Source organism: Fistularia commersonii, chromosome 4 (assembly GCF_037954325.1).
Source record: "Fistularia commersonii isolate RoL2024-O1a breed Wild chromosome 4, RoL_Fcom_v1.0, whole genome shotgun sequence".
In the NCBI taxonomy this organism is placed as follows: Eukaryota; Metazoa; Chordata; class Actinopteri; order Syngnathiformes; family Fistulariidae; genus Fistularia; species Fistularia commersonii.
Genome location: NC_141287.1, coordinates 10,859,180 through 10,883,941, shown reverse-complemented (window position 1 = coordinate 10,883,941; position 24,762 = coordinate 10,859,180). Strand labels below are relative to the sequence as shown.

At 38.7% G+C, this 24,762-nt stretch overlaps 1 protein-coding gene across 1 annotated transcript in view; it reads right to left on the bottom strand.

Annotated features, from left to right (window-relative positions):
* Nucleotides 1-3,606: 3,606 nt before the first annotated feature.
* xpo4 (exportin 4) overlaps nt 3,607-24,762 on the bottom strand; it is a 58,726-nt gene continuing 37,570 nt past the window's right edge. Inside the window, exons 14-24 of the mRNA XM_086145286.1 lie at nt 22,133-22,292; nt 21,707-21,876; nt 14,111-14,285; nt 12,552-12,758; nt 10,182-10,268; nt 9,721-9,901; nt 9,471-9,592; nt 9,237-9,367; nt 8,604-8,721; nt 8,148-8,240; nt 3,607-6,840 (exon numbers count right to left, since the gene is read on the bottom strand). Of these exons, the coding sequence (XP_086001412.1) occupies nt 6,643-6,840; nt 8,148-8,240; nt 8,604-8,721; nt 9,237-9,367; nt 9,471-9,592; nt 9,721-9,901; nt 10,182-10,268; nt 12,552-12,758; nt 14,111-14,285; nt 21,707-21,876; nt 22,133-22,292 (1,642 nt within the window). The 3' untranslated portion in view covers nt 3,607-6,642. The remainder of the gene's footprint in view (nt 6,841-8,147; nt 8,241-8,603; nt 8,722-9,236; nt 9,368-9,470; nt 9,593-9,720; nt 9,902-10,181; nt 10,269-12,551; nt 12,759-14,110; nt 14,286-21,706; nt 21,877-22,132; nt 22,293-24,762) is intronic.

Below are 24,762 nucleotides of genomic sequence, written 5' to 3'. Positions count from 1 at the left end.
CCACTCTCTTAAAAAAGCCGGACTCCCCATCCCAGTGTAGTACACATGCCGGGCCGGTAGGCAGCGGGGGGATTTGGGGACGAGCTAAAAACACTCAGACGTACAGGAACTTCCTGTCTCGCCACTATGAAATCAAGTGTGAACTCCGGCGAGTATAAACACAAGTAACGACGTACAATTGAGTATCTTATGGACATATAAAGGTGTATTACAGCTTCAACTGACCGAAAACTACAAACTTTTGGGGCAACATGTTTCATCTTATCCAAGAAACGATGTAGTTCATCCACAATTGGAGCATCAAGAGCAGTGCTCCGGTGTCCGCCATTGTTGTTACGTACTAACCACCCGCGCATGGCAATTGACTGCAACCTTGGTGCGCATGTCCGTTTTCAAAGCGTTTAATTTTTATTTTTCTTAATCTTTATTTTTATTTTCTAAAACACATATACACAAACACATGATCAATAACCGAATATATCCGATCGGGTTTGACATAAAAGGGACCTACTATCAAACGTTTAAAAAGTAAAGAGATGAAAATAGAGATGATATACAAGACTGTCTCAGAAAATTAGAATATTGTAGTAAAGTTCTTTATCTTCTGTAATGCAATTAAAAAAACAAAAATTACCTTTTCATTATATTCTAATATTTTGTGATAGGATTTTTGAGTTTTCTTAAGACGTAAGCCATAATCAGGAATATTAAAATAATAAAAGGCTTGCAATATTTCAATTTATTTGTAATGAATCCAGAATGTATGAGATTTTTGTTTTTCTAAATACATAATTTCCAGGCCTCCCTTACTCAGATCTTTGATGTGACCTTTTTCATAATATATATGTCTGTTCAAATGACATATAGATCTAATTGACCATTAAACCAATAAATACTTGAATCATTAAATACTCCCAAATAAATTGACAAAGTGTCTGTTGTGGAAATTTTTGGAGGCTTCTTTAAGAAAGTTGAAAGGATGGTCAGAATGGTCATTGTATGTTTATTTTGAGGCCTGAAAAGGTACGAGTCATGCAGACCACAGAGTAGTCTGCAGGAGAAGACAAAGAACATATAGCGGGGCTGGGTTTTTATACATAGAGAGGTGGCGCTATCTCGAAGGACGCAGTCAGAAGACGTATCTGGTCCCACGGTGAGAGAGGAGGTGCCATCTTGAAGCACACATCCCATCTGTCAGGAGATGTGTCTACTTGGTTTTTCATATAAGACAGAGAAGCATTTGTTTGGGGAAGGACACCTTGTCTGGAGGACAGACAGTTGATCGAGTGAGGACACCTTTGAGGCTGAGCACATGCTACTGTTTTGACTTGTCGGTCTCCCTCCTCCGAATGGAGACATCCGCTCAGATAATAAGCATAATATTCCCACAGAACAGTAAAGTGACAGAGTTACATAAAATATTTCCACTCCCACCTTTTGATCCTTCTTTGGTCAACTATAACAGTACAGGCACAGTGTGCAGTTTTTCTGTAAACACAATCCCTTTTGGTATTTAGCATTCTTTTAATTAATTCACTGTTGGTAATGACACCGTTTCTTCAGAGGACCGTCTCTTAACAGATGAAGCATATGTCAGGAAAGGGGAAAAAGGATTCCAAAAAAAAAAAAAAAAGGTTTTTCATCAGTATTTTCTTCTTCAGATTCAGAGCCCTCAATGTTGGTGTGGATTTCTTCTTGGCACATTTGATAAGGAGGGGGTTGGTAGGTGGGGGATACCCCCATTTTCCCCTCTGCAGCAGTTAGGATGCACCTGTTACACAATGATCAACAATCATTTCTGTATCCACCACATTTAACTTTTCAATAGAGTCCAAATATAATGTTTCTGAAATTAGCAACAAACCAAAGTACTTTAAGGATAAATGAACGATCCACTGAATCGAGAGCTCAATGGAAGTCCTAGAGGAAAATAAAGCCGGTATCTTCAATTAGATTTCTGCATGCACTGATGTCATTTACATTATCATGGATATATCTGCCTTCCAAAAAGCCTTATTGCAATAAGTTCCGAAAGTCCTAGCCTGAAAGCGACAAGCAAAAAGTTAATAGTATGTAGTCTGAATTTCTGGGAGTTATAGATTTTTTCCTGGCTTTGCTCGGTTGCTCTTCTGCTTGTTTGATGAGGGCCTGAGGACCTAGGATCCAGTAATGTGGTTTCTGAGAGGATGGTGTTGAACTCCATACAAATTCCTTTATTTGGGTCCATGGCTGAATCAAAAGCTGCAACTATTTTCTTTCCTCAATGTACATTTAATTTGTGGTACTCACATTGTTTTCTCCACCTCCAGGGGGTCTTAAAAAGCAGTGATGTGCAGTTAGGGGAGGCAACAGGATGTGTGTTGCTAGTTTCTTGTGCTAGGCAACCATAAAATGGTTGCAAAGAGCCACCAAGCAAGGCAAGCAGTTCTCTTGACTCATGGTAGTGTGCGCTTGTGATTCCAGGGAAACTTCTTGAGACTCCTTGGCTTATTCAGTGAATAAGCTACTCTTTAGGGTTCATATGTTTGGAAATGTGATTGTGATGAAGTCAGTGCCTCACCAGCAATGAACCTCCCTGGACCTCACTGTCTAAAAGTCAGGTAGCAGCATTATCGCTCACACGGCGCACCGCTTTGAGTTCAACGAGACACACGACGGAACATTTGGAGCTACAAAGGGCGGCAAGAAGAGGACAAAGCAGTCCAGCAGGCAAGGTGTCACCTTTTAATTTTCAAAGAAGTTACAAGTGATGGTGGTCCAGCTGTCAGTGGTCGGGTAAATTGATGGAGCCCTTCCTGCCATACTTCATGTTCTGTATCATTGGGTTTTGAGATCATTGTTTGGGATGATGGTTTTCTTCTGGGTAGAAGCGGACATGGGATTCAAGGCTCTGACAAAACTTTTCAAACCTTTGTCCTCCACAATGGAGAAGGGCAGGAAATCCCTCAGTCCTGATCTTATCCATCCTTGTCACTCCAAAGAAAACCTCAACATCTTGATCTGTTACCTACAGCTACCTACTGCTCACCGTCAACAAATTAATTTGATCCAACTCATCAATATTCTGTTTAGCTGTGATCATGTTTTGGCATGGACAGACTCATTTTGCTGAATCGTAGTAGGTTGGGGTCTTATACTTGCATTTGCAGGAGCCGCAGTGGAGGCTGCAGCAGCTGATGTTGTTCATTTGGGACTCGACCCACCGTCATTAAACATCATTCAGTGCTCCTCTCCAACTGCGCCGTGGGGATGGCATTTTCATTTGCTATTCTCGGTGTCTTTAAATTGCAGCCATATACTGCTTTGTTTATGGAGGTCACTCGATTTTATGTGTTGCAACACACTCTCCTTGTCCCTGCTACCAGCAGTGGTGCGAGTTGATCCACTCTATGCTCTCACAGAATAGTATGTTCTCTATCCTCAAAGACGAACAGATGCCATGCAGCTGTTTGGCGACGAGTCTGTAAGCGGCCCAGGGAATCATACAGAATTGCTCATGAAATAAATGTAGAGGGGGAAAGTAGGCTCTGTTCATGTAATTATTTAACGTTGAGCATATATGGGACCAAAATGCAGTGATCCAAAGATTCGGTTTCATGACCTTCATTCATTCTTTCTTGACGTATTACTCTTTATTAATTTCACTAACATGCATGAAATCAGCGTGTGTCCCCCAACCTTTATTTGCACCACTGACCAATCTGTCAATATTTTCATGGACTTGCATTAAAGGTGTGAGGATGAAACAAACTGAAACAACAGGTTTAAAAACATACATAAAATGAAAAAAAAAATATACAACTCATTGGAATTGGGCCAAAGGAATCATCTGTTGCTATAAATCCAAATTTGAAGCAGAGGATTTCAAATAATGTTTAGAAAATGCTGCTCAATTTCTTGGACGCAGTAGGCTCTTCTTTGGACTCCCAAAGTGAAAAGGCCCAATGGAGGAGACAGTCCTCCCTTGGGTCTTTTCATGCAAGATTTTCTCAGGACACTTGTTTTTACAAATTTCACATTTATATATTTTTACAGGTATCTTATAGTCTTAATATTTGGGGTACTGAATTATTTGACTCGAACACGCGTATTGATATGTTAAGAAGCACAGACAGATGCTATCGGGGGATAACCTGTTCAAAAAAAAATTAAACTCAAAAAAATAACACTCTAACATCATTCAGTAATTTTCTGTACCACCTATGCTGCACTCAGGGTTGCGAGGAGGCTAGAGCCTATTCCAGCTGTCACTGGGTGAGAGGTGGGTTTCACCATGGCCGCCGGACACCAGCCATCACAGGGCCACAGCAACAACCAACCACTGACATGTCTGAGCAATTTAGGTATCCAATGAACCTCCTGCATGCTTTTGAACTGTGGGACATAACTGGAGAGGTCAGAGGACATCCATGCAGACATAGACAGGACATGCAAACTGCACTCAGAAAGCCCCCCAGTTGCAACTGCTGTAAGGCAGTATGCTAACTACGGTGCCACAGTAGTTTTCTATTACTTCTGTGCTAGAGTACAACACGGCCAGTTTTTTATGTCCGAAACTGACCAGGCGTGTAAACCAACTCTGAGCTGAGCCCGGGCCGAAACAAAAAAGAAAAAAATGAAAGAAACGATCATGTCCACCTTTCTGAGATGTTTTGGCTTCAGAAATAATAACAGAACATGTAAAAAAACATGTAAACTGAGACAAATGCCTTAAAAGTATGACAATCATTGTGCATAAATTGAAACTAATGTTTCAATATACAATTGTATTAGAATTAATTCACTGGGAGCAAATGTTTGTACAAGGAAGTTCTCAAATGTGGCCCCTTAACCTTTATTGATGAAAACTGTCAAGCTAACCAGTGTTAACAATTGAGTGCCAAAGTTTAACTTTAAAAAAAGAGAGACAATTCACACCATTCATTCAGATCTGTTGCACTTGAGTGAGGTCTCCACTATGCATAGCTTAAAAATCTGGCAACTCAAACAAATAATAATTGACAGGAAAAAAACTAAATCAAGATTGACTTTGCAAAATACTTATGATGGGATGATGATAGCATGAATCTCTGAAATAGCAGTTTCCTTGAAATGTTCAAAATCAAGACAAAATGTGTAAATTTACTGCTAAATAGAATCATACAAGATACCACCGAGGACCTGAAAAATGTTGAAGAAATCAGAGACCAAAAAATTTCATGTACAAAAAAAAAAAATGAAAAAATTTGGGGAAAAAAAAAATAACAGAAAAATGCCACTGTACAATAACTATGTTAATGTTCTTAATCAGAACATTTATTTTTTCCGTGTGAAACATAATGCTTCAAATTGTAGCTCGCCTTTTTATTTGGTATTTCTTTACTCTTATCTGACCCAGATCCAGTGTGTCAAAGAGCAAAATGTTACTCGCTTACTCAAAAAAAAAAAAAAGAAAAAAAAATCACCATTCAAAATCGACCCATTAAATGTACTTTTTTTTTTTTTTTTTGGCGCGAGGAGCCGAAGTTGTTTCAGGCCTTCCTTTGTCTGATGAGACAGAAGGGTGGCTATATAACGAGACTGAAACACAAAGGAAAAAAAAATCACAATAGAGCAGAAAAAACAACAAAACCATCAAAACTCAAAAAGGGTCAACCACAAAGATTTTCATTTTTAACTGACTTCAAACATTCTACAGAATTCAGCTGATCTTGCGATCTATTGTGATATAAAAAAAAGTTCAAGTCATATGTAACATCTCTGAACGCGCCTTTTTCTCATGGTTTTTAAAAACAGATTTTACATATATATACATATATATATATATATAAATATATATATATATATATATGTACACACACACACACACACACACACACACACACACACACACACACACACACACACACACACACACACACACACACACACACACACAACTTTTTGCAATGTGTTGCCAAAACTTTGTGGTTCTGTGATTCTGAAGAAAGCTGAGCCAACCATGCCTTTTACAGTCATTGCCGCGTCTGACGTGCACGTGTGAAACGTTCATCCGTGTAATCCAGGTTGACAAATTGTAGGCACAGTCATCGTCAACTGAAGCGTGACGTGTTTTTTCTCATTTCTTTTCTTTCCTTTTTCTCGAGCTGTCAAAAACATCAACAAAGCAAAGGCACTCCAGGAAGAATTATAGTTATGTGTGTTGCTTTGAGTCGGGTGTTTTTCTTTGCATACATGTTTATGAAGTCTTCTTGCAAAGAAAAAAAAAAAAACAATGGCTATGTCAAAACCTTGAACAGAATCCAAAAGAAAAAAAAACCCTCTCTTTTTAAATTTTTTTTTTTTCCACTTTTAAACAACAATGACCTGTCTGATCCTTCATCACGCACATATATTTCAGAGGATGCTCTCGGAGCCTTCAATTGAGTTCTGTTTCTGTGCTCGCCACACCATTGCCAGTGAATACTTCACTAAGGCAGAGGATGAGAAGTTTAAAAAAAAAATTAGGAAAAAGAAAATAAAAAAGGAGAAAAACAGGCAATGAGTCAATATCCCTCAATATCCCTTGACAGGTGCCAACCAAGGCATTGCTGCTTCTTTGTACTAATAGTTCCTCAGGCACAGTCAGGAGTCAGATGAGGGCGTAGTTGAGTCTTTTAGTCACTATTTTACACAGAGCAGCCCGCCCACATTGGCTACGAACTCCTCCAAACTTTTGAGGAAGGCGACCTTCTGCTTGCGGTCCATGGTTGGCGGCGTGCTGCTGGCCGTTAGCTTGTTGAAGGCCTCCACCAGCCGTTGGTAGATGACGCCGTCTCTCTGTGAGGAGAGCAAAGTCTCTACCAGCTCAGAGTACTCCACCTGACAAAAGGAGAACGTCAAGCTATCAATTTGAAACACAGATAAAATGAAGAACTGACTTTTTACGTTCACATCAATTAGAAAAATTCAGTCTAAAACAGTGACAATGTCCATCCATTAGAGAGCGCTAGATATGGCTAAATATGAACTAAGAAACAAAAAAACAGGTAAAATAAATACATTAAAGCGTTGTGGTCAACAGGAAATTTCAGAGGTATTCTTGAAATGACCAGTTATTTAGTCCATAAACTTGTTCATCAACCTTGCATGGTGTTTGCTTTATTCAGACTCAGCTAAAAATAACAACAATAATAATGATAATGATAATACAAAATATGTATCCCTTGTATGTGCATGTCTGTATGGTGTCCATTAGTGTCAAGAAGGCACTAATAAAATCTAATAAAATCCATTATTATCCATTATTAGTATTATCTATAAATAACAACACACATCTAATTGATTTAGTTCACTTATCCTGCAGTGAGTATGGCATTCGAAGCACTGTGGTGTGTTTGGGTTAATGGCTGATGAGGCAGTGACTCCTACATGTCAGATTTACAATTAAAAGAACTCAAAAGAGTATGATATTCACTATTCATTTAGAAGCATGTACAGTATATAGACTACTGGTAATATTTCATATATGAACAAGTAAATATAAAACAAATAAAAAACCATGCAAAACCCGGAAATAATACTTCTTTTATGGAGGTAACAGACAATAGATTTAGCAAATGTGCTGTGCAATCTGAATGAGTTTGAAACATTTTATGTGAAATGTGAACAAGTAATAGTACAGAGCGGTGTGCAACGCAATTTTGACCTTCAATTGAACTCTCAAACCTTGAACTATAATTCTGATGCACTGATTTTGCAGGATGCTCGTTAAGAGGATAGGAAGAAAAAAGTTTCACTTTAGTTGAACCTTTTTTTTTTTTTTTTTTACTTAGTCTCATCACATTGTTTTTACAAAACTATTTATGGTCTTACTTATATTTGTAGGAAAAGTCCATGCATCCTTTCCCACGTACCCTTTTCCACATACGCTGTTACTTTGGTGTTAAAGTCCTCATCATATTTTTTCTGTTTTATCGATTTTAGAAGGTCGACAGCATCAAGCGCACCCCTGTTCATTATCTGATCAGCGAGGATAATTCTGTCGTGCACTTACATTAAAAACATTACACATGCTGTAGAAAGTCATGGTTTACATAATAATAGAATAAATCTGCAAACAGAAACATATGAGCATTTGCCACAGACAGAGTTTAGGTTCTGCTCTCAGTATTTTTTTGCTTTCTCACCTGGTGCAAACACACGAGGGTATAAAGGGCTTCGCCTGCTGCCACAGTCATCTCTGTGTTATGCTTTTGGAGGACCAGCATGTCAAACACCAACTAAAACCAGAGGAGGAGCAAATGTAGTACAAACGGGTTGGTTCTTTAAATATATCATAGTGCATACAAGCCACATTCATAACATCAAGGAATTCTATATGTCAGCATTTGTGTTTCTGATAGGATTACAAAGGTGTGAGATTGTAATCATAAATTACCAGTTTGTGAGTTACAATGACACTTAAATTAAATTAAGCCTGCAGCGAGGTCCAGGGCAAATAGTAAATGAATCTTTATATATCAAAATAAACTTGACATGTAGGCCTAGGGGTTAGAGCGACAGGTTTGTGACAGAAAGTTCACCGCCTTGATGCCTGAACATTTTCAGACTGTAAAATTTACCAGCCCAAGAGTGTTGTTTACCTTGAGAAAGTGACGGGTGGCGATGAAGAGGGGGGTGTTCTCGTCCTGTTTTTTAGCGCACTGTTCAGCCAGAGGAGACAGGGCCTCTAAACACAACTGGCTGATTTCTGAGCTCATCCTGGGGGCAGGAGTCAAGGAGAAAGACTAAAAAAGGTAGGTTGGTCTCCTATCGATATTTCATTGTTTTATCAATATTCTTAAAAGTGATAGCCAATGAATGTTAATAACAAGGCTAAGTATTACCCAGTCCTTCATATGATGTGCTTACCAAGATTTTCTTCGACTATTACAGTGCAATACCTGAACAAACAAAATGAACAAACAATAAACAAACAAAGGCTGAATCGGCGCAATAAATGGTATTAAACAGTTTGCTATTCAAAACTGCTCAAGTAGGTAGGAGGAACTTTATACAGCTATTGACTTACTTGGCTTGAATAAGTTACAAGCACTGAGAGGAAGAACAATCCTAGCAAAAATTCCAAAATGCAATCAGTCACTGCGTTGTTGTTTTTGATCACATTTTTGATTCCTCAAGAAAAAAAAAATTAAAAAAAACATCTAAATGTGTTTTACATGAGCAACATTTGTCAACAAGTACTTCAAATGTTCAGATAGATGACGGGAGGATACGAGGTGATTCCCAACTCAAGGGAGAACATGAGGCTCTTGAAGAGGTCTTCGGGTAGCTGTGGGATCTTTTCTGGGAAGATCTCACATATAAAGGTGATGAGCTTGTAGTACTGATTGCACAGAGAGGGGAACTGAAACATAACAGTGACAAGATGAGGATGTGATGAAGCGGGGTCAGATATATGTATCACTCAGGAAGATGAAATACAGATTTTAAAGATTCTGGAAATGAACCTTGAGAAGGTCCTGGGTCATCAATGGAAGAACAATGTTGACGCCGTAAAGAACCACATCTGCTGCTGATACCGTTCGATTCGTTGGTGGTGTTTCTTGGTCCTGGCTTCGAAACACCTCGTCTATGAACGGTCATATCAAATAATTAATTCTCCAGCAAATGTAAAAACACAGAGAGGGTGAGAGGGTTCGACTCTGCAGATTTCGACACATAAATTTGGGATTTGTGACAGACAGAGAGCTAGCACACCGGTGTCGCTGAAGTCAATGAACTCTTTGGAAAGCAGGTTTGTCAGCAGCTCCATGATGAGCAGTAGGTCCTGGTACTGGTCCTCTTCGGCAGTAGCGTCGACCCGCTTCCTGCTCTGGTTATTTTTGGAGTAGACTTGAAGCAGTGTCAGACAGGCCTCGTATAATTTCATGGACTTGGTCTGGATGGATGGACAGTAGTGAAACTAAGTCATCTGAAGTCCGCAAAGGTAACCATATTGTTTGTAAATTTTTAAAAATAAAAATTCATTAAAGCAATTTATCATACCTGTCTCAAAACAGACGTACAAAATTTATAAATTTCAAAATAAATAAAAAAATAAACCATCATCTTGTGATATTCAAAGTTAGATTTTGTAAATATGTGCGCATTTGTAATAAAATAAGGCATAACATCCATAACATATCCTCAACAATCCCAAATCATGATCGGTCACCGACCTCTCCCAGGTAGCAGATCTGCTTGTGAGCCACTTCTACGAACACCTCGATGATGAGATTGATCGTCTCAGGTGTGTTGCTGTAGACCTAAATGGCAAACATAAAATTCATAATGAAAAGATTTATTTTTTTCCACTAACACACTTTCCTCTCACTAGGTTTCAGAAAGCTCAATATCATTGACTGCTGTAGACGGTCTCTCTGAATTTTAACATCTTTCTTGTTCTTACAAAAAACGTCAAGAATAGAAGAACTGATGGTTTGAGAACTGTGATGAAATATCACAATCTGGTCGTAAAGGTTATATGTTCTGAAATGTATATTTGTTTGTAGACCGGTATGTTCGCCCCAGCGAATCAATCTCCTCCATCTAACTCTATTTTCTGTATCCTCCTTTCTCACACGAACAACCTTCATAACCTCTCTCACTACATCCATAAATCTTCTCTTCTGTCTTCCTCGAGACCTCCTGCCTGGCTGCTGCAATTCCAGCATCCGTCTACCAGTATATTCACTATCCCTCCTTTGTACATGACCCAACCAACTCAGTCTGGCTTCTCTGAACATCTCTCCAAAACATCTAACATGTGTTGTTCCTCTGATAGACTCCTTCCTGATCTTATCCACCCTTGTCACTCCAAAACAGAACCTTGGCATCTTCATGTCTGCAACATCTAGCTCTGCCTCCTGTGTTTTTGTCATTGAGACTGTTTCTAGGCCACACAGCATTGCTGGTCTCACCACTGTCTTGTACACATTTTTATTAATTCTGGCTGATAGTCTTCTATCACATTGTACCCCTGACACTCCATCCATACCAACCTGCTTGAACCCGTCTCTTCACCTCTTTTCAATACATTTCCCTCTCTATCCTTAATCACCCAGACCTGTTGCACATCCTTTCCATCTTTATCTCTGTTTCGCCAACCTGTATAGATCATTCTCTCCCTCCTTACTGTCCAAGTGAGCATACAGGTCATCGTACGCCCTTTGTTTTGCCTTTGCTACCTCTATCTTTACCTTATGCTGTATCTCCCTGTACTCCTCTCTGTTCTCTTCAGTCTTCTCAGTGTCGCATTTCTTTGCTATATACTCCTGGACTTCTGCATTCCACCACCAAGTCTCCTTATCTACTTCCCTTCCAGATGACACACCAAGTACTCTCCTACCTGTCCTCTTGATAGCACTAGCTGTAGCTGTACAATCACCTGGAAGCTCTCCCCGACCACCCAGAGCCTTTCTCAACTACTCCCTGAAAACCATACAACACTCTTCCCTTTTCAGCCTCCACCACTTTCTCCTCTGCTCTGCCTTTTCCCCCTTGATCTTCCTTGTCACCAGAGTCAACCTACACACCACCATCATAAGCTGTCTAACTATGCTCTCACCTACAACTACTTTGCAGTCACTGATGCTTTTCAAGTTACCTCCTTCATACAATATTTAGTCTACCTGCGTGCTCCTACCTCCGCTCTTATAAGTTACCCTATGTCACGGTCTTTTCTGGAAAAAAGTGTTCACTTCAGCCATTTCCATCCTTTTTGCAAAGTCTACCACCATCTGTCCCTCTGCGTTCCTATCCTGTATAACTTTGTCCTTTTGCTCAAAGTCAAAGTTATAATGTATGAAAAAAAAATTGAAATTCAGCTTTAACTTAGGGACTTTCTTTTCCCAAAAGATGTACTAATCATGAAACTTTAACTCAAAGGTTAGCCATTATTTGACCCCAATCCTGTTTAGCAGCCAGTCTCTTCTAATATGAGAACAGACACTTTTTTCATGAATACTATGTTTTACCTGCATTTTAACATTACATTAAACATCAAATGTTTTAATGCCATCAAATGTTTATATCATGAACTGTGTTGAACCCCTGACCAAAACCAAAAATAAAGAATCTGCATATGGAGAAAGAACCCCATAAACAGGGATTAAAGAGAACCACCAAGAATGTGTGTTGGGAATGACATAGTAAATAAAGGGATTTGTGCCAATCAGCCAGATCTGGTGAAGCTTTCAGCTCATTAGCTGTGAGCGGTTGATGGCAAAAAATAAATTGTAGACAAATAAAATAACAAAAAAAGAAAAACTTGTACTTCAGGATCCAATTTTTTCTCTAGAAAAAAAATGTTATTGACACCAGTGAAATTAAAAGCTAAGTGCTGGCTAATGTGCCTAAAATGATCACGGGTCAGGATGGGTTGACTCTTCACCGGAGCCACCTTGGTATAACCTGAAAATTCAGGCCCATTCAGGTATGTTGATTTTACTCTTCTAGCACAGAAAGACAGGTTCAAACACATCAAAAGTAGAAGCACACAACAATCCTCTGCTGTCAACACCTGTTTCCTCTTCAAAATTAGATCTTACCTCCATAAGGCCAATGCAGCTGGACAGAAAGTCCATGAGAAAGGAGAAGAGCGAGGTAACATTGTCTATCTGCGTTGCCTCTGCGATGCCACACAGTGCCTCTAGCGTAGCAACAATTTCCTGTTTCACGGATTCCTCTTGGCTAATTTGAGTAAAGTTCTCCTGGTTGATGAGACCGAGGAAACGCTGCTGGAGAGGGTGCAGCACCTGAATGAAAAGGAGATACACAGGTGCATCAATGGTAAGAGTGAACACACTTGAACTTCTCATTATTATCTTCTGAAGAAGAAAAAAATAGAATAAAAAAACATCTACTGAAGGAAAATAAACAAAATGCAACATTTTACATGGAATTTGAGTGCTATTGTTAACTATCTTGCAAATGCAAATGACCATATTTTCTGTGGGGGTCTGCAGGGCATGTACCGCTAATTCTACAAATCCCAGAATTTTCTGCTGGTGTTTTGGAATGAAAATCACAACAGGACCCATTAACTTCCCTCTCCTCTATTGACAGTAGTCATAGCGACCTAATGCTAATACTGGCACCCTGCTACTTAGGCAGAAAACAGGATTTTGTATGTGTGCAATATTAAGTTATAAATTGTATAGTATTTAGCTATGCTTGTTCCATATTTAGTTTTTAAGGAAAACTTGTTTAGGTCCATATGAAAAGATTCATTGTTATATCTGGAGGAAGATTTTTTTCAATAAATATCAATGTTGGCCCACGACTGTGTCCCAGTTTTGAATTTTGGCCCACTGTGTATTTGAGTTTGACACTCCTGCCTTAGAGGTAGGGTGGGAAGTTCGGTAATCCGAGAGGAGCTCAGAGGAGAGTTCCTCCGCAAAAAGAGGAGTCAGATAAGGTGGCTCGGGCATCAGGTCAGGATGCCTCCTGGATGCCTCCCGAGGAGGTATTCCGGACATGTCCATCTGGGAGGAGACCAAGGGGAAGAGCCAGAACACGCTGGAGAGACTATGTCTCTAGGCTGGCCTGGGAATGCCTTGGGGTAACCCCAGAAGAGCTGGTCCATGTGTCGGGGGAGAGGGAGGACTGGGCCTCACTGTTGCGGCTGCTGCCCCCGCAACCCGATTCCTGTCTCCCTTCTCCGGATAAGCGGGGGAACATGGATGGATGGATGGAACTTTAAACCTACCCTTTTTCAAGCGACTTGATCATCCATTTTACTCGGAAACTTTTGAATGAATAAATAAATATAAAAAAAAACAAATTAAAAAAAATATGTTTTGAGCACACTCAAATCTGAAATCCTCTAAAAAAATATTTTTGTAACAGAACCAAACAAAGCCTTTTTTCATCTAATGGTGAGATGTGTTACTTGTCATGAAAAGCAACTGGAAAGATCTATGGTATATCCTTGGCATTTAGAAAATCTACAGAATCACAAATGATGGCTTCATTAAATAATGTGTCAATCATCAGAAATTCACAGACCACAAACCATAAATTTACATCCATATTAAAAAAGGAAATCACAAGGGCAGGTGAGCCATCATGTCCGCCTCATTTGATGTAGGAATCAGGCGCATATTACCTCTGTCCAGTATTGATGTTTGGTGTCAGAGTCCATGTGTGCAAAGCCGCCCAGGACAAGAGCCTTCATCAGAGACCTCTGTACAGAGCTGGACAACAAATGGAGGGGGGGGGTGCGGCCAGCAAACTGCTTTGCCAGGTTCCACCAGCCTTCACACTGCACCACAATGTTGGCCCTGGACAGAGAAGGAGAGTTTGGTTAGGAAATTACATTACATGTGACCCATACCTGCAGTCATAAATTTATATCAAAATACCTGGACTCTGTTAAAATTATCATTATTGTATCGTTTCTGGCATGTGTCAGTTGATTGAGATAGTTGATTTTCTCTGCCAGACATTCACAATCAGACATTCCTTCAAGATTGGTTGCTTCGTTTATATATTTGATACAAATATAGTTATTAATCCCTTGCTTCTTAGCTCCGACATTTTGGTGACATGGTAAAATAACAAAAGGGAAGTAATGTAAAATGACAACACTTTTAATTACTTTTAATTGCACTTTCAAACATGTATTTTGAATCTGGTTAATTTCCAAGAAAGCAAGTTTGAATTGCTGATTTCTATATTGTGCTACTGTGGTAAAAACGTGGTATGTGAAATTATCTGTGAAGATTCAAGAGACTGTTGGATGCATTGAATACTTGAAGAGTTGAAAGGGTATTGAATAGTTATGGCAATAAGGTAATAAGAAATAAGGTAAAATATCATTTGCATGAAATTTACCTATGATTTCATCACTATTTCACATAATGTATAAGTAAAAAAACATGCAGAGATATTGGCAAATGTCCCACACATTCACTTCACTCTACACAATGCAGGCATCAATGGTTACACCTACATCTTCAAATCATTTCACCTGTCTGGAAATGACATTTGAGCTTTACTCCAACTCACCAAATGCCCTCTTCAATGAGCACAAAAATGATCTAATACAATAAGGTATCAAGGTATGTTTTTGCAATAAGCTAGCCAGTAAAATACTTCACCTTATTTTCGGGATTGCTCTTATTGACATTGTGGTATACATTAAAACATCCCATTGATAGCATATGAAACTGGCAACTTGACTTGCATGCAAAATGAATAAATAAATAGATAAGTAAATAGATAAGTAAATAAACGAACAAACAAACAAACTCCTAAATCAAAATGTGTGGTTAAATTATGAGCCTCTAAAATTGGGGCCTAGTGTGTAAAAATAGCTGCCATTCCTAAATTGTGAAGGCAACTGCAATGTTCATGAAACACACACTGAATAACAGACAGAATTAAAAACTTCATGCATACCTTCATTGATATATTCAAAATCATTTTACATGTTAAAAAGAAACCAAAATGTTCATATTGCAACCGCAAATAAATTGTACTTTACATCATATGGTAAACATTTGAAATATATATAATTGAAAATAAGCAATATAGATCTTAATTATTTTTAACCTATCCCGAAAAAAGGTAGGAGAGGAATTCATTGGGAGACTTTGTGGATCAGCATGGTACAAACTTAAATTGTCTTTTGAATTGGCTTCTCTGGCCGCATTTGTTATGGCTTTTTAACCCCCTGGTCACTTTGTGTCTTACAGCCACGAGAGCAGATATTCAGTTTCTTGACAAATTTGGAACAAACTCACACAAACACATACTATGAACAGGGCTACCAAATAACTGACCAGTCTACAATTGCAGGAGGTCGCTGCAGCCCTCGGATCAGGTCATATCAGGCCACCCGACACAAATGAAGGAAACAAAAAAGGCAAACAATATAGTAATTTTTCTTCAGATCGTTAAATGCAGCCCTGACATAACTAGTTATATGCACTTTACCATTATCAATTTAAATTATCTTTTACTGTGCTCAGTAAAAGATAATTTAAAGAAAAAAAAAACTTTGTCTGTCATGTCACTATTTTTTTTTTATTTCAAACATGCAATTCTGACTCCACATTGTTCAGATAATTGATTGACTTCTGGCCTTATATCCGTCTTGACAAGATGCTATTCTAAAGTGAATTATCATAGGGGGTTGGGTGCTTTGAATTGTGTTTAAATTTAAAAATGTCCCCATTACTTTATGGTGAGTCTAACATTCCCTGTCAATATGCTATGTCTGACTCTGGTCAAATTATACCGAACAATAAAAAGTAATAAAAAGTATATAAAAAAGTATAATATAAAACAGACTCGCCAAACATATTCTCACAAGTAGTGGGTATCTATGATGCCGGGTAGAGGCCTGTTGTAGCCAAAGGTAGCCGCTCCAGTCAATGTTCTATGTACTAAAGCATCAGTTTGAGAAAATATCAAAAGGGACAGGCAATCAAAACATCCGATATGTTGTTCATGTTTTTAAGTAAAACATTACATGGAACAAATAGTCTGTGATTGGTTCATTATGTCATCATATCTTCGAGAACATTGAAGATAAAATTGGTAATGCAGATTATTGCGCAAATAATCTTCTGTCACTTTCGTCTTTTTCCTCCAGGGGACGCCACAGCAAAACAACCTTCTCCAGCTCACCCAATTCTCTGTATCCTCCTCTCTCATGCCACCTAACTTCAGTATCCTCTTTCACTACATCCATAAATCTTCTCTTTGGTCTTCCCCTAGACCTCCTGCCTGCCAACTCCAATTCCAGCATCTGTCTACAATATATTCACTATCCCTCCTCTGTGCATGACCCCACCATCTCAGTGTGGCTTCTCTGACCTTCTCTCCAAAACATCTAACATGGGCTGTACTTGTGTACTTACCTGTGACAGACAATACAAAATCAAGGAAACTGGCCAGTTTACTAGTTTACTAGTTTTACTTTTTTTTGCACCAATATATATGCTTGCAAGATCGTCAAGTGGTTACGGAAGAACATTCATTTCAGTTTTGTTGCAAGAAAGTGCCAGATAGCATGCAACTTTGCTGCACTCCAAGTGTGAAGCCAGGTTGCAGTATTTTCAGAACTGGCAAGATAAAATGCTGCAGCAGAATATGGCACTGATGAAACAAAACTGTATAGCTAAAAGTGATGGTGCTGAGTACTTAAAAAATGTTTTCTGATCATTCAGGATTGCATTATTTCTTTTTGTGCCTTTTATTATGCTTGCCAAGATCTAACTTTATTAGAGTTGTACACATGATTATTCCCTTGTTTACTAAATTCACACAAAACCAACACTCCACTGAGTCATGAATTTCTTTTGGGGAAAAAGTGAAGAGTAAACAGCTGTAAACAGTGGTCGTGGAAACATGAATTCTTTAGATCCCTGATTGTTATTTTATTCTTTGTAAATGGTTATCCAAATGTGAAACCAGAGGTTTATCAAAACCTGTTACCAGTGTGATCCAGCTATCTGCTTTCATTTTTTTTTTTAGCCCATTTAATTTTCTTTACCTGGAGCCTGAGCTCATCCCTAATCCATAGTCATCTCAAATCATCTTACAGCACACATACTAATAGGTCAGTACTTTAATGACAATTAATAAATACAAAAGGCATATACTGTTATAAATGAAACATATACAACAATATACAACAAGTACAGTAATCAAATTATTTTTATACTGCTGTATTCCCCATCTTCATCAGGGAACTCCTGATAAATGCAGAACACAACAGAACAGAGTATAGAAACCTGGTGGTGCTTTCATCGGTATCCACAGACCCAGGAAGCACCGGATATGTAGGCCAGGTAGAGAGCATGCCTGAAAAACAGAACAAAAAAAAAAAAGTTTTTTTTTTTTCTCAAGATTTGTTTTCGGTCTTGAAACAGACCAGTTAGGACTAATTAGTTTTGTCTGTATTCTGTCTGTGTTTGTGTGTGAATCAACCATCCAAACAGCAGGTGATAGAGATCAGAACATGCATGTCTCGGTTATTGCAATATATATTTTGACTATTGGCTGAGTTACAATAACTTAACTTACTGACAGAAATGTATGTAATACTGAATTTCCTGAATATAGTTCATTGATAAACAGATCATGAGGAGGCATCTGGATGCTTACATGCTATTAGTGACAACAAAAATAAGCTACATTGATGATGGCCTTGGAAATGCAATACACACACAGACACAAAATATGCGAAATATTATATTATGCTGGCCTCTCTGTAAAAAGAGTGCACACTGCTCCTTAATACACTGTAATGTAGGGCCCTTCCATTTACTAGCTGAACTGCTACACTAATACAGAAACTGATATTGATATGTTAGCGTAGCTGTTGCAATTTGTGTCTTGAGACCAAACCTTTTTGGGATAAACAGGCTTGTGAATAATGAAAATGTCACGTCTACATATTCTAAATCAACTAAAAAAAACATGAATATATAACTTACATTGCTCTTTCCATCAACTGCCATGGCGAGTAATGTTTCAGGCAGGGGAATCTGCAGTAAGGGTTCAAGAAGACAAGCTCAAAGTCTAGAGGAAGTCATGTAGCCTGGATCTTCGGAGAGTTCTCCACATCAGTGCTGAAAATGTCGCATTTACAAGATGTTTTAGTGTTTAGTGGGTTATCACACAATTATTGTTCATTTATATTCATAACATTTAATTTGTCTACATACAGTGGGTAGAACAAGAATTTGATACACTGCTGATTTTTCACCTTTTCCCACTTGCAAAACATGTAGAGGTCTGTAATTTTCATCATGGGTACTCTTCAACTGTGAGAGACGGAATCAAACAAAAATCCAGAGAAACATACTGTATGGTTTTTAAGTAATTAATTTGCTTTTTATCGCATGACATAAGTATTTGATACATCAGAAATGCAGAACTTAATATTTGGTACAGAAACCTTTGTTGGCAATTACAGTGATCAGATATTTCCTGTAGTTCTTGACCAGGTTTGCACACACTGCAGAAGGGATTTTGCTGCAGAAAAGACTTCGCCATATCCTTGCGGTTAATCCATAATGGCGTAGTGTGTAACTAATGGTTTCCTTTGAGACTATGGTCCAAGCTCTCTTCAGGTCATTGAGTTCAGGGCTGATCCCTCACCTTCTTCCTGATCACTGATGCCCTGTGAGGTGAGATCTTGCGTGGAGCCCCAGACCAAGGGAGATTGACCGTCATATTGAACTTCTTCCATTTTCTGATAATTGTGCCAACAGTTGATGCCTTCTCACCAAGCTGCTATTGCCCATCCCAGCCTTGTGCAGTTTTACAATTTTATCTCTGATGTCCTTACACAGCTCTCTGGTCTTGGCCATTGTGGAGATGTTGGAGTTTGTTTGATTGAGTGTCATCCTTTATACAGGCACAGAGTTTAAACTGGTGCACTTCATGCAGGTAATGAGTCGAGAACAGGAAGGCTTCTAAAAGAAGAACTAATGGGTCTGTGAGAGCAGCAATTCTCACTGGTTAGTAGGTGATAAAATACTTATGTCATGCAATAAAATGCAACTAAATCCTTAAAAATCATACAATATGTTTTTCTGGATTTTTGTTTTAGAATCTTTCTCTCACGGTTGAAGAGTACCTATGATAAAAATTAACGAACTCTACATACTTTGAAAGTGGTAAAAGCTGAAAAATCAGCAGTGTATCAAATACTTGTTCGCCCCACTGTACATGGTTGATCTTTTTGCAGCAGGGATTCCTCATCTCCTGCGGACATTGTCTAGCACTGGTACACCAACACAGTACAGTTTAATTCTGTGTGACCAAAGATAAAATCAACTATTGAAATATTCACAATAACTTCATTAGTAAAAATTTAAATAACATTTAAAGAGAATAATGTGCTTCTCAGGAACTGAGTTTGGTTTACATACAACAATCTCCTCATTAGGAGGACAAAGCATCTGCAGGTACATATACTTGAATAAAACTATTGAAACACAATGTTTTAAACTTTACCCAGGTCTAAAAAATAGTGGACTCCTGCATTTATAATAATAATTATGATAATGAATATTACCATAATAATGGCTGCTACTCTAGTCAATGACCTTACAGTAAAAATACAATTACCAGCTTAAGTGACAACACTGTTTACTGTATTACTTTTAGGTAGCCAAATATGATATGGCTAACCAGAAGTAAGGCCAGTTAATAGAACACATATTGCTAAGATTCATAGTTTGGACGAACAAATTACCATTCTGTTGCAGGCTGAGAAGATTCAAATTGTGCTTCGGGTAGGTCATTGTGTATATCCGCTGGCTCAGAACCGGATTCCATCTCTGGTGGCGCGCCCCATCACACACGGCTGTGCTTGTGAAATAAATGCTCAACGCATCGCATATAGTTGACGGGGTCACCCTTTTTGTATGGATATTGTTTTGAAGGATTCAACAGACATACCTTCCAACATTTAGGAACAGAGATATCTGCTTGATTTAACAATATGATATAAAAATTATTTTTTACACATTGACTGGTGAGATCAATGGTGTGAGAAGGGCATTCTAATTATCTTTATTTTAGAGACTTTAATAAACAAACAAATAAATAAATAAATAATTGCATACATACATAATAGATACAAAACGTTTGTTTTGAATTCTCTTTTTCCATCAGTAGAATTAAATGAAATACTACATAGTCAATGTTGGAATACTTAATATGAGTGACCCTTTTTTGTGATTTAGGAGTGTGTTTCTTTATGTTCCCACCTCACACCCCTTGTAGATACACTGTGTACTTCGTGCTTCAGACCAGCACACTTGGTCTGACGTGCAAGCCGTTTAGATTGGGAAACAGAAAAACAGTTGGGCTTGCAGTTGAAAAAATGACCACTGCACCAGGTTGAAGATAGCCATTGCTGTAAATATACGGCCATAAAAAGGGAAGAAAATAATCTAAATGTGTTATGACCTACAAACAGAACCTTCTTGTTGGTTACTCGTTTTAGTAGTAATTTCTGAAGCAGTTTTGTGTGTAAATGATCTTTTTTTTTTAGTTAATATGAAAAAAAAAAAGAAAAGATAATTAGCTTTAATAGAGTGCTCTGTGCCAGAGACAAATTGTGATTACCCAAGACTGCTTATCTGGAAATCACTTGCCATATTTGTACCAAATGCTATTGTTCTGCTGCAGCTGTAGTCTTAACTGCCAAGTTGCTATTCGTTGACAGTAACCGTGCAAGTGGCCTTGGGCTGCTCACTGCAGGCACAAGGCACATTTCACTCGCAATGATTGGGATTGATTCATGCATTGTTACATCTGTGCGTCTCATATATATTGGTGTCGACACAAACATATTGCTGGGGATCAGAAAAGGTGGTTAGATTTCCACAGACATAATAAGTTGGCAAATGGGTCAGGAAAGCCGCCTGACCAAGCAAACATACACGTCTCCAACACTGGCTGATACCATCAATGAAATGTTTTCCACTTGCAAAGCCAGCATAATTCACGGGGTTAGTGCATAGTGTCACATAGTAATGTTTTGTCAAACAAAACCTCAGTGTCATATAGCGGACAATTTGACTCACATGAATATTTTAAACTTTGAGTCTGTGTTGAACACACCTGACTGCTAGTGATAAACAAAGGCATGTAAAGAGTAAAGCATAGAATAAAATTAATAGTCCCTTCTATTCATTTCTATCTTAATATATCCAAACACCACTGGCCTCACCTCTCTCTTTTCTCCACAAGTGTCACGAGCAACTCCACCGTGTCATTGGCTAGCTCATCCTCGGAGCTCCATACGGACAGGTTGTTGATCACTTTTTCCAAGAGATATCCCAGAATCCACTGAGCGCCCTCAGTGTCGGGACCAAACGCAGTGCTCAGAGGGATGCTGATCTGAGAAATGACAGATGGAGATTTTTTTTTGGGGGGGGATGATATGTATTCTTTTTAATGACTAGTAAAAAAGACAATATATAAACTATTTAAGTTGTTTGACCACAACAGTAGTAGTTGGTAAATAAGTTGTTTCAGTAGCAATAATCAAAATATTACAGTGCCAATGCTGTTTGTGTAAGTCTTTATACATACCTTGTTTTTATAGTCTGAAAAAAGGGATATGTGAGGGGATATAAGGCCATAATGGTCATACCTGTTCATACAGCTTCTCATCCATCAGCAGGTATGTTTTTGCCCAGCGTCTTAGAAACCATACAATGTCCTTTCCCATCTGAGGACTCAACAGTTCTGTCAAGCTTGCTCTGGTTGCCCTGGACTCCACTTCTGATGTCCGCAACACCGCTGATAGCAACCTGGCATGAGAAAACATAGGAGCCCGGGCAGAAAGATTTAGGTACAAGCTGGCTTTTAGGTCAATCAAGGGGAGGATGATAACAGAAGGAAAACCATTCGCAAAATGAAACACTGGGGAACATGATAGAAAACAGCCAGGAGAACCGACAACAGGTGGGGAAGAAGGTCACGAATAATGACAAAGACATTTAGAATAACACTGAGGAGACAAAGCCAAACCAATAAGTGAGGTGGGTGAGAAGACAAAGAAATAAAATACAGCAACAACACTCATGAGGGTATTTTAATCCATGGCGGGCATTCCGAATACTTCTGAATGCTCACGGGCTGATGAACTTGAGATTGCATGGCAGGTAATTTATGTCATAAAGGCTTCATCTGAACCCCAGAGGCAAAAAAAAAGAAAAAAAAAAGAAAAAAAAAATCAATACAGGAAGAAAGAATAAAAATCCATATTAACATCCTTATAAATATAATTATGTCAAAGCAACAAAACCTGACTGCTTGAGAAAAAAACCTGACCAGACGATGAGATTTTGCATTGACTAAGTAATTTTGCATTGACAGCGGCTCAAGTGATCATATGTCACTTCTACATTACACCCTATTAAAGGTCTCCTAGGCCCCCCACGACCCTGACTGCAAATTAAGTGGTATAGATGATGATTGAAAGAATGAATGAATTTTGAAAGGTGCAGTGCAGTAGTGTAGCAGTGTGCATGGATAATGGCAAAAAGGTTCTCCTTGTGCTTGTGTGGCTTTTCCTTAAAATGTGAGAACAATCTAACAACATCATCAGATTTTAATGACCTTAGCCTCCCTCGGACAGGTGAATTGAATGGGCTGTACAAAATAAATTGTTTTACAGGTTCTTGCATTAAATACGTTTGATTCTTATGGCTGGCATTAAAATGATAAGCTAAGGGAAAAAAAGAAAAAAGGGTAGCTCATATTTTTAATTAGTCAGCATTAATTAATTGTTTGAGGTGAATAGTAACATTTACATACACTTATGTATGGGTACCAGACGTGGATTCGAGTGTGTGTGTGCGTTTTTTAGCAAGTAGACACAGAAGACACAAAGTGAGAGGGAGAGAGAGAAAGGCCAAAGAGACAGAAGGCTTAAAGCAGCTTATGAATACACCTCCACTCAGCTCAGAACAGTGGACAGTTTCACACAGTTTGCAGAAAACAAAACCACGTTGACATTTACTGAGCTGGGGTCACCTGCTTGATATATACGAAACCCGATGCTGTCCGCCATTAATCTCTGCAATCCACTGGCATTGCTGTCTCCGCACATAGCATAACAAACAATCTTGAAAACACAGAAGCTCAATGACCTTCAACAGACAATATGCCTATCTATTGTTGTCAGGACAAACTAATAAAAACGACAAGATGTTCTTTGCAAATATTATCAGCGGCCATCATCAGACACGACACGGCTAAATATAAAAAGAACAATTGCCATCCCTCATTTGTAGAGGCGAACCAGAATGCAACAAGGAAGTTTAAGCCTTAAATAGCAATCTTTGAACATAGGCAGGTGGCTCTTACTATGCCTGTTAGAAAGTGGGATTTGATTGGGTAATCTGAAGTTATGTTTTGCACTGTGCTGCAAAGAGCCTCTCCTTCCAACTTCACCGCATCAAACCTTGTAATGGCTTGAGCTTGTAAGCAGTTGTTACTGTGGAAAAAAAAAAATGTAAATAGCATCTATAAATATGTCAATCATTGTCTGCTCTGCTTATCAAGCACAGGGGCTGAAGCCTATTCCAGCTAGCATTGGGCGAGAGGCAGGGTACACACTGGACCAGCTGCCAATCTAACATAGGGCCACATTCCAATATGGACAGTATCATTCACATGCCTGGGCAATTAAAAGTCATCAATTTACCTCATGCATGTTTTTGGGGATTGTGGAAGTGAATTGGAAAACCCAGAGGAAAAAAAAAAAAAAAGCAGAAATGGAGACAAAAACCCCAGCCAGAATCAACCCAAAAACCTTATTGCTGTGTGGCGGAGGTGCTAACCTTACCCTTATATCAAGTTTGTCATTTCCTTTTAAGTAATTTTGGCAAGCACTGAATAAAATGCTGCCTGGGTTCTCAAAACTGACAAAATTTGAGAAAGAAAAAGCCAATGTTGCTGCTGTAGAATTTTAGCAGAATGTTGTCAGAGCATTAAAGACCTTTATTTTGTCACATTCAGCTCAACATCGGCTAAATTTGAACACTGCATTAGGGACATCATGGAAGAACAAAGAGCAGCAGGCAGTCGCTTAGCAGCGCCAGGGGTGCAGTTAGGGGTTCAGTGTCAAGTGACAGGACGCTTCCAACTGGCTAGGAGCGCATGAATCGAACAGATCCTCTATGGTTCCAACACAACGCTCTAACCCCCTGAGCCACACTGCCCTTTGTAACAATAATAATGATAAAAAATGCAATATAGAGCCTTTTCCATCAA